General features: G+C 42.8%; 1 protein-coding gene across 2 annotated transcripts in view; it reads right to left on the bottom strand.

The window, feature by feature from the left end:
* Positions 1 to 2,941: 2,941 nt before the first annotated feature.
* The window catches only part of tle5 (TLE family member 5, transcriptional modulator), a 32,502-nt gene continuing 24,058 nt past the window's right edge, over positions 2,942 to 11,385 (bottom strand). The window contains exons 5-8 of one of the 2 annotated variants that reach the window (XM_058637684.1): positions 9,706 to 9,750; positions 5,629 to 5,691; positions 4,774 to 4,848; positions 2,942 to 3,406 (exon numbers count right to left, since the gene is read on the bottom strand). In XM_058637684.1, the coding sequence (XP_058493667.1) occupies positions 3,179 to 3,406; positions 4,774 to 4,848; positions 5,629 to 5,691; positions 9,706 to 9,750 (411 nt within the window). In that variant the 3' untranslated portion in view covers positions 2,942 to 3,178. The remainder of the gene's footprint in view (positions 3,407 to 4,773; positions 4,849 to 5,628; positions 5,692 to 9,705; positions 9,751 to 11,385) is intronic. The other variant, XM_058637685.1, reaches the window with a different exon arrangement.

The following is an 11,385-nucleotide window of genomic DNA, read 5'->3' as shown; positions in this document are numbered from 1 at the left end:
GGGAAAAAAAAAAAAAAAGAAGAAAGAATTAAAGACAGAAAATCTCTCTGGGCTCCCTCGCAGACATGCACTTTACGTGTGTGTTTGTGTGACACTTGGTCTACATGCTCTGCATATCACTATGACGAGTACAGTATGGAGCTAGATCCACACCCGCGTGTGGCTGAATGAGAGGTCGACGAGCGGAATTCACAAGCGGGATGAGATAGCATGTTTGTAGAAAGAACAGAACTGAACCTGTACAAACGGTTTAAACACACGCCGGTGTTCGTCATCGGAAAACCTTCACACGCGTGAAGGACTTCAGTATGGAATTACTTTACATTTGTCGTTTTGTTTGCTGAATTTACACGGATGGAAAAACAACAAAACGCACGCAGAAATCAGCAAGGGACGTAGTATGGGGACTTCAACAATAAAATGTGCTTCGTCGTTATTCCAGAGATCAGTTGATGAAGAGGAAAATGCATGTGTGTGTGTTTTCTCATTTTGCGGAAGAACACGCGTGTCCGTCCACACACGCGTGTGTTTTCACTGACTAATTACACCTTTCCCCACACGTCCTGCTGTGGCGCCTCCAATGGAATACTAATAATTGTACGCAGTAAACTGCATTCACAGAGGAAACAGTGTGGCGTTTAATCCAATTCAGACATTTAACTGACTGAAGGGTCCAGTGTGTAACATTCAGGAGGGTTTAATGATGTATATATATACTGTATACTAAACATAATTGTGTTTGTATTCGTAAAAAAATGGCTTTAAAATAGAAGTTCACTGGAATAGACCTTCTTATGTGTACTTCAGGCAGGGAAAGAGCAAAGTCCAACGTAGTTGAACTGAGCGAAAGGGACGGCGTGAACAGAGGAGTCTGTTTGGGTTTCTCATCATTCCACGTCACTAATTCTTACCCACTGGACCTTTGCGTCCCATTTGACGTCACATTAAATAAAGCCGGCTTTTTGCACCAGTGTTAAGACTATGGTCTTTGATTCCATGAGTTGTTTACGTCATATCACAACTTAACTCGAGTTTGCTTTTTGCCTTTAATCACACAGACATGCTTTGGTGAAACTGAAGTAAGACGCAGTGTTTTTAACCTTCACAGATCGCAAAACTATTCTGGCATAGAGACAACACTGGCAGCGAGGAAACCAGAGATAAATGCAGGGGCAATACACAAATAAGAGCTGACCTATGTTGTGAAATTCTCAACATGGGCCCTTAATATTTGTCCTTGAGCGTGAGATTGTTCTGAGAAACATGCCAGGATGTGTTTGTAGTGACATAAAATAGAGAAGTACCTTTGTTTTTTATTAGGACAGCTGAGGTGTGTAAAGGAGAGATAAGAAGGCAGTGATGCAACATTATGGACGCAAACTGCTGTTAAAAAACGAAAAAGAAAAAGAAAAGAAAAATGTGTGGATTTGTATGAAATTTTGGACCATTTGCTCTTCAAAGACAGACATTAAAGACATGACAGGAAGTGAGGGATGAAAGAGAGAGCGAGGGCGTAACATGCAGCAAAGAGTCACTGTGGAAATCAAACTGGCCACTTGGGGGAATTTTAAAATTCACAGGGTTCCGATACTCGAATACAAATAACTCGGGGAACACATGGAGCCATAGACTGCCAGAGATGTTGGATGCAGCCACAGTTGAGGACATTATTCTCCGTGCAGTTTCACTGATTGGATCTAATAACAGTTTTAATCACACACAGTCACAGAGTCAATGAACAGTGATGGATAGGTGTGCAGGGCCTGTGAGGCTGAAAGAGCTTCTACTCAACGCTTCATCTCTCTGATTTCTGCTTTTGTTAAATCACTGAGATTTCCCACTCACTGTGTCACATTAACACGTTAAATCACCTGTGCAATATTGTGTGTGTGAACAGTGAATCAAAAATACACACAGATTAAATTTGGATTTAAAGAGGGACCAGGTTTCCTCCTCTCAAACGCGGGCTCATGACGGCGACTGGGACTGACCGCATGCAGAGTTTATTGTCTTATTAAGTTGGAAACACTCATAAATGGACGAATAAGCCGTCCGCTCTGGTGGCACAGCTTGTTCTCCGTCCTGTACTTGTTTTGCTCAAGCCTGAACTCGCCAAGGACACTTGTTCAAAGACACACGCTGCCCTCTGCTGTCAAACACGCAACATGCACACTCGCTCCCCTCAGTCTCTGCTCTGATATTAGTGAACATTAAAGAAGGAAAAGGGTGGTGGGAGGATAACAGAGTCAAGTGGCATCTCTGTTCTCTCTGTTGCCATCTCAGCTCTTTAAAACCCCTGATATATAAAAAAAAAAGAAATTTGCCTGCTGAGTGGATTTATCTGCCGTACCTCGCAGGGTCAGGCAAGGATCGGAAATGGGGGGGGATTACTTACTAAGCTGGGTTTGTTATCTAGACTGACAGTTCTCAGCATGTTGTAACTCTAACAAGGTGCTTTTCCTTTTTTCTTATAAATTTAGGATTATACGGAAAATCTCTAGCCTGGTGCCCGGAGGTGTTATTACAATTCTGCTCAGAAGCAGCATTTGGTTGGTGATGTGACTGCAGCTGCAGAAGGAAACACAAGACGGAAATGTCTCTCCTTCACTTCAGCATTAGGGCAAATATTTAAACAAGTCCCCGATCCAGTGTTTAAATTTAGCTTTGAACCAGTTAGGAAAGTGAGTTTTAAGAACCGCGTAGTGTCTGTGACAAGTTTTATGGTTCGCCAAAGAATCCCTTTGTTTAACATTAAGCCTGTTCGGACACTTACAGGACTGTGTGTCCAGTCTCACCCCCCCCCCACCCTCCCCCCACCCACCACTCTGCCCGGAACAGAGGCAAAGGAACAGGAAGAGAGAACATGAGCAAGAACAGGGACAGGACGACAGGAAACAACAGAAATAGAAAGCAGCGCTGGTAATAAAAAAAAAAAAAAAAAAAAAGTAGAAGTCCTGTTTAATCACATACACAAAAGAGTGCGTGTGAAGAAAAGACACAGACTTAATGAGAGAGAGACATGAAAGATACATACAGATATGTTAAAATGGTGTTGGGATGAAAGCCCATGATAACTACGGTCAGGTAGATGGAGACCAGTAGTGTGACTGTAGGCCAAGGGGGCTCAAATCTTGGGATTCGGGTCCCTGGGTGAAAACAGAGCTGAATGGGAAAGCAGCTAATCAGACTTGTCCCCGTCCTCCTCGCGGTGGCTGTCCACACCATCACGTGACGCCTTCTCCTCCTTGGCCAGCTGGGCTTGGGAGGCCAGCAGGGAGGAGAGGGAGAAGAGACCGGAGGAGGTGGTGACAGCGGGGAGAGATGGCTGGCTCAGGCCCAGAGGCAGTGGGGTCATGGGCAGGGCCAGGCCCTGGAGCTGAGACAGCTGGTGAGCCTGAAGCTGCTGCTGCACAGAAGACAAACACACACATGCACACACACACGCACACAAGCACACACACACACACACTGATACTGTAAGAAATACAAAATCTGCAATTCACAGACCTGGTATAAATCACAACTGGTGTTTAATATGACATGTGAGGCACTATGAGCACTAATAGCTACAGCACAATAGAATACATCATAGATTAAGTACAGACCCAGTAGACGGACAATCTGCAGCACACTTAACTTATTTATCATAAATGCAAAACATCTTAAACACAGTGAAAATGGGTGAAGGGAAATATCAGAGGGAGTAACCTGGTGTTAAAATGAATAAAATGTCCATAATCCAGCAGAGGACAGACGACAGACGGCAAAATCATGCGTCTTCGTTCCCAAAAAAGACAAACAGTAAGTGGCAGGCATGTGCAGGCCAATCACTCCACACTGTGCTCACACGCAGCATGACACATCAGTGGCTTGATATTTATCACAATTCTGACGGACTTATCGTAGACATAAGCATTTATCCACCTAAGCTCACCCTGCCTATGAAAGTGTTCTACATACTGTAGGTACATATAGTGATATGAGCAGCCATTAGAGGAAGATACTGATGGTAATCAGGGACAGGCTGAAAGTGGACATGTCCCAGTAGTCAGGAAAACACGTCCAATCAACACAGGTCTGTATAGAAGTGTACTTTCTACGCCTCAATGATAGAGTGGTTAGTTCAACCAACACTGGACTTATAGATAATGTAAGTGACCCCAGTGAATGTGCCCAGGGGTGGATAGGTGGCGTCAAAGAAAAGATGCTGTGTTGTAGTAAGAAAACATTCTGTATTTTGAAAGTATGCATCCTCACAGCAACTATTAGCCGATTACAGGAAGTGATTAGTCAATCAACACAAGAAACAGCTACTTTGATCACTGATTACTGATTAAAGTTTGATTTAAAATAAAAGCAATAAAATAATATATATGTATATATATATATATATAATGTGCCACAGTCACAGGAAAATGCAAAGTGGTTACTTCCTTTTAAATAAAATATATGGGCTGGGCCACAAAGATGGCATATAAATGAGATTAATAAAAATTATAATATTTAAACTATATGAATTCCAAAGTAGAGCATGTCAACGTTTGTGTTTTATTAGTTGGCCAACGGTGAGAGAAGCTAAAGATCATACATCGCTCAGTTTCCCACTTCCCACAGAGTCAATACACCCTACTATTTTATTTGCCGATTAATAACTGATCAAAAAGATTCAACATTTGTAAATGTAAAGACGGCCATTAAAGAACAGAACAGAATTTATCGAACTGACCAATAACTTCACTACTCTATCCATCACAGCAGGCAGGAACATCTTACCCTTATGATGGAGTTCATCTCCGGAGGGGTGACCTGCTTGGCCCTCTCTATGGCTGCCAGTACCTGCTGCTGGTGCTGGAGATGACGAAGGGTGGGGAGGGTGGGGAGGGCGGGGGAAAAGTGAGGGAGACAATAAAAATGAGGCAGAAACAAGGAGAGGAGGGTTTGTGGGGAGAGGGGTTGAAAGGTTAGATCAATATCAACAGTAGCAACAGAGGCCCAACAACGCTCCCTAGTGATGCACACACATACAACCCCCCCCCACCAACCAACCAACCACTCACTCACACCATTCAGCTATTCATCCAGACACACACGCACAAAAAAAGCCTTATGTGACACTGGAGAATGGATGGTCGGCTGGTGGGCTGTAATAGGTGGAGGTCAACCCCCTGTTGGGCAGATAAGAGCATGCCTTATCCGAATCACACAACCATTTATTACACTGACAGACACAAACACACACACACGTATAAAGGAAAAGAAGACAAGGGTGGGGGGTTAGAGGGGAGGGAGGGGAGTGAGACGGGAGGTCAAAATGGAAGAGGGGAGCACACTGAATATGGTAGAACGTCAAGATGGGAGAGAGAGAGGAATAAAGAGAAAGTGTCGGGGGGGGGGGGGGATACAGGAAGCCAGTGATGATGAATGATGGGTGGAGGAGAGAGAAGGAGAATGGGAGAAACTGAGCGAGGGGTCACAGAGGTGGAAAGATAATGAGTCAGGAATGAGGGTGATCTCATTCAGCGCTGTAAGGAATAGGGCTGCAGGTCAAGGGGTTAGTGATGTCTGTGTGTGTGTGTGTGTGTGTGTGTGTGTGTGTGTGTGTGTGTGTGTGTGTGCGTGCACGCTTACCTCCTGAGATAGGTAGGGGAGGATTTGTGCGCAGATCCCGTTCAATCTCTTCACTATCTCTGCCTGTGGAGGAAGATTTAATCAGTTTAAGGGCAATTCTGATTCAATTTGATTGTCATTATCAACAAATCCCAAACAAAACAGTTCAGCCACAGAATTAGAGTCTCTAGAATTTAAATTCTCAAACCCTATTAATTGCTTTTTTTGTTGTGTGATGTTACCTTTTAAAAATGAGTCGCAAATGTTTCCCAACGGTGTAACCCACATTATAACATGTTAATTTAAAAAACACATACATTCTGCTTTCCTCTGCGGCTGCGTTTTAGTCTAGAGAGTCTAGATCTTTGTCAAGCCTGTGTGGTTACGCATAAATAGACTTACAGCTCAATCACTCCGCCTTTACTTTTGTTGCACATGTTCGGACCCGAATGCTAACACCACTGACACACAGACTGTGCTGCATTAGCCTGTGTGCTGTGGCAGCGAGTGCAGAATCGAGCGGTGGCTGTGGAAAACCTTTATTGTTTCTCAGCTATGATTGTTGGCAGACAGTACGGGCCATTTTCTATTTGTGTGATAACAGTGACAAGTGATGGAATGTGTTCATTCTGTTATTATTATTATTATTATTATTATTATTATTATTAACGATGGTTTTGGACGGCGCAATATTTTTCGATGGCAAATTGAAATGGAGTGGAAACCACACCCACTCATGCGCCAACAACACTGGGCCAACTGGGTTGATGAGCAGCCTTCATGGTCTTTTTTCACATAATACAGTTTGACATATCACAGCAGAAAAACCCAGGGGTGTAGATTATACAATCTATAATGGCTGAATTCACAGTTGAGGCACTGCACACTGTGGGAAAAATCCATGAATCTGAGAATTTGCTTCTTAAGAAACAACAACCTGCTCTATGGGGGTGATGGAGTTCTAGTCGTGATTACCAAGTATCTGGGTCTTATGCTAAACTCTAAAAGTCTAGCCTGACACTGCCTACCCTGAAAAAACAGCAGTAAACACACTAGGTCAGCAGGTAGGTTGTGCACAGAAGGCTCCACATGTTTAAGATTCTAGCATCTTTTCTACAATTATCACCAATATAATAAATCATCATAATTTGGGTCAGAATAAAAAAATAGTACAAAGGAGCAGTCATGGCATTTCTGATCACAGTGTCAGGATCATACTTTGGTAGCATCATGTAGTTCCCGTCATAATTCCACACAACGGGCTTTGTAAACACAGACGATTCCTGTTAGCAGAATGAACGTATCGTTCGTTCACAGCATTCATTGACTGGGAAAATATATCACCTGGCTCGTCTTTTAAACCCCCATTATATTAAAATTGACGTTCAGCGATTCATGACACACTTTCACTGGTATGAGGAGCGTCTGCTGTGACCTTTCTGAACCCGGGCACACACTTTGTATCACACACACACACAATCACGCTTACACATATATCAGCCATATCAGAATCCCTTTATCACCTCATTAATTAAGTTGCTCGTACTTGATATGCTTTCTCAAAACTCTTGGAAGCACGCACACATGCACGCTCCCCGTCTTTCTCACATACGTCTATTATCACATTTGGTTGGTAATCATCCAATCCGTGTGAGATATGCAAAGCAGCAGTAATTGTGTTAGAGCCTAATTTGTGGCACGATGAGGAGAGAGGGGCCCTTGTAACAGTCATTAGGCATGCAGAGCACAACTTCCCATCAAGCGCCTCACTCTTATCCGCTCATCATTACACACACACACACACACACACACAGACTCTCCGACACCTCTGCGTGACAATTATCTGGACATAATGCGGAGTTCATGTCTGAAACACACTTCATTCCAAGGATCGTTCGATTCTGCACTACTTCTTGGATACTGGGTCAAGGGCAACTGTAGCATGGAAACATGCTGTGTGTAAAAGAGCCACTCGATAATATGTCGTCAGGGAGAACCTATGGTTACAGGGAGCAACACCGAGTGAAAAGCAGAACTAACAAAGACAACCCAGCAATAATACAGCTCAATTCAACATATTCCCAGTTCAATCTACAGCTCAACTTTGCTTCTCCTCAACACACACACACACACACGCATAGAGAGGAGAACAGAGGGAGAGGGAGGGAACAGAATAGAGGGGCACTTTTTGAATTGAGTAGGACAGAGTGATCAAGAGGGAGCAATTGAACGTGTGAGCATGTGTGAGAGAGAGAGAGAGAGAGAGAGAGAAAGGGAAACAGAGACAGAGGTGGAAAAATGAGGAGGAGGAGGAGGAGGAGCAGTGGAGGAGGGTAGATCTGCACAATAGGCCTAGACATGAATGCTCCTCGACACTCATTTACACACTTCCCCTTCAATTTCAACTCTCTAATGGAACTAGCAACTCTTTGCACCCACTCATATTGTGCCTGTGGAAAGCATGTACATGCAAACACACACACACACACACTCTCTCTCTCTCACAAAAGGTTAAGAGCATGTGCTAGTAACATGCAAATGTAGCATATGGGCTAACTGAGATGAATACACACACACACACGCTCACACCACGTACCCTTGTGTGTTAGTGTGCGTGTGTGTGTGTGTTTGCCCTGCATGTATACCAGTGCCTGTGCCTCACTTCCTACCTCAGAGTTTGTGTCGGTGCATAAATGTGAAGATCTTTAAATCATGGGAGCTGCTACCTCTTTCTGTGTGTGTGTGTGTGTGTGTGTGTTTCAATTTGTCATAGCCCACTCGGTTCTTCCAATATGGCTGTCAGCATGGGCCGTCAATCATAAGACAGTACGTGTGTGTGCGTGTGTATGTGGCAGAACCAGACGAGGTCAGCGATAAGGGCTGGCCCTTCGGAGACCCATCGTTCTTTCCCTCCTACAGACTGATCATAAATTACTTCCCCTGCTTCAGCCACAAAAACTGATGTATGGGCACCTGCTCGAGCAAAGGCTTCCTTTTCTTTTCTGTTTAAAGTGGCTCCACGGGATCCAACTGCAGTGTCTGCACAGGAGTGGGGCAACCTTTGGCAACCACATTAAAGATGCCTGTTAAGTACGTTAGCGGTCAACAGCGGTCAACGGCTGATGAAAAAATAAGACAGATTACCTCTAAAACATAACATTAAAATCCACATATTGTCATTTTAGTGCAATTTTTTTTTACATTTACCAGCATTTGAAATAATAAAATTGCTGTATAAACATTTCCATATTCAGCAGAAATGGAATACTGATTTTAGAGTGGACAAAAACTAATCTGAAATCCCCTCTGCTGTTTTTTTTTTTTACACAGAGCCGCAGATGACATTCAAATATTTGAGATTATTTCCACAATTCACACCTGCCAATCAGTGAGCTGCAAATGTGCGGAGGCGAAATTGGGTTGGGAATGCACAGCTGTGACTGCATCACACAGTGTGAGACGTTATTCAGTCATTTATGTTCAAGGTTGTGGACGTAAATGTGTTGTTTTCTTTGTTTTCATAGATCATGTTAGCGACAGGCAGCGAGAGCACCTTCCAGGCTTTGATGGCCATAAATCTTTCCCAGCTGAATTATCAGCATGAACAACTAAACAATTAATTATCTTATCTAGAGCTCGACGTGCGTCCTGTATTTTTTTGTCCAACACCACCTGAACCCGGCAGACATACGTTTATATATATATATATATATATGTATATATACCACATATACCAATGTCAGGTTATCATGGTTTTGCGAGTCATTTACTGTTACACCTCAGGCACGGTATGACAGTATATTTTAGTGGTTTAGATACCTTGACTTTTTAATACCACAGTGCACCTTAAACTCATTATATACCTATACATGTTATGATTTCTCATATGAAGAATGCAGTGGGAGACTGTCTGCTCACAACTGCAGGAAAATTCCTACAACCTTCAGACGAGGGGAGGCACCTGAGGTAGGAAACTCTCCCACTCACTCGCTATACATTTTCAAGAGATCTTCCTGTTCCTTTTTTTGCCTTAGCAAAATAAAGTTTTTCATACACAAGAAAATAATTCAGGAGACTCGTGTGAAATAACGGACTCACCTGTTTGTGCATCTCGATATTAAGCCCGTAAGACATCTCATAGTACTGAAAAAGAAAGAAAAAAAAAGGTTACATCAACAAATGAACCAAATCTTTATGTATCCTCTCTATTATTGATGATAAAAATAATTCAGGATATTAATATGCTTGTTGCAAAAGCAGAATTTAAAAACCTGGAGATCATTTTGAAGATTTTCAACCATGGAGTGAAAAAATAAGGTGATTACGTGAAAACTTGGCATCAGTAATTATTAACACACGGTGCATTGGCAACCTAAATGACACACCTTGAACACGGTTACTCATTTAATCATTCAGATCAACAAACAAACGGAAGGCACACAGCTACAAGCAGTAAAGGGAACTGAGTGTGTGAGTGTGTGTGTGTGTGTGTGTGTGTGTGTGTGTGTGTGTGTGTGTGTGTTCAGTGTTAATGAGAGGGCCACCCTCTAGGTGTCAACCCTGTTAATCACCCACTCTGTCTGCAGGGGGACTGGCTCTGTCTCCGGAAAACAAACAGCACACAGCTCTCTCACACAGAAATGCACACGCACACGCACACGCGCACGCGCACACACACACACACACACACACACACACACACTGTAACTGTTTGTGTCCATGTGGAAGCTCCCTAAAGCAATTACTGCACTGGGGAAATGGAGGTGCTGCCGCTGGCTGGAAGAGTGGGGCAACCTGATATGCTATTAGAAGGCCAGCGGCAGGAGGGGATTTTTGTAGGGATACAAGGCTGAGCTTGCCACTGATGGAGTGGAAGTGCGATTACAAGTGCGTGTGTGTGCATGCACACATGGTGTGTCTGTGTGCATCTGTGAGTATAAGGGAGCAAGTGAACAAGGAAGCAATATTGCATTAATTCTGTTCACTTTTATAGCCTCACTTTAGCCAAATATTGGTAGAATCCTTTTGTTCTTTTTTTTTTTTTCTAAAGAAATTATGTATTTTAAATGGTGCAGTTAGATAACAGCAGGAATGTGACAAGACACACTTTAATTAATCCCCATAGGGGAAATTCATGTTGCCGCAGTAACACAAAGGGTAGTAAAAAAGTAAAGCATTGTTTGTGCCTCTGTATCAAAGAATCACAGTCCCGGTTAGAACAAATGGGAACAAACATTCTGCTTCTCCAAAGGAATTCAAATGCAGTGGACATAGTGCAATCATAAAAAAAAAAACTTTACATCAAATGACTTCCATCCATTTGTAACAGTTGATTTGTTGTCATGGTAACCATGTGGGAAAAGTCCTACAGCACCGATGTGATGCGTTCTCATTTATCTTGAGATCCGTTTTGAGATTAGATCATTACTGATGAAATACTTTATTTATTCAAACACTAGACTGATGGAGTGAATTTAGATTTTTAAGTCACAGCTACAGCTCTCAACAATAAGATTGTGTGATGTAAGTCTGTCGATCTCATATGAGCCTCAGAAATGTAATCATAACTACTCAGTGGGTTATACGAACACTCCAGGAGTGACTCCTCTATCTGGACTGCTTTGTATTTCTCTTACATGTCTTCCAAAGGAAATACAACAAAAAGAGGTTTGTGTAATAGTCTTCATTTTGGTAGTCACATTTGTAGTAGTCATTTCTATGGCGGTAAAACATTGAGCTTGTGCTCATGGTGACATGAAGCTGCAACATTTCAGGGAT

Source organism: Solea solea, chromosome 9 (genome assembly GCF_958295425.1).
Source record: "Solea solea chromosome 9, fSolSol10.1, whole genome shotgun sequence".
NCBI classification, from domain to species: Eukaryota; Metazoa; Chordata; class Actinopteri; order Pleuronectiformes; family Soleidae; genus Solea; species Solea solea.
The sequence above is the reverse complement of the archived record's forward strand: the minus strand, read 5'-3'. Positions and strand labels throughout refer to the sequence as shown.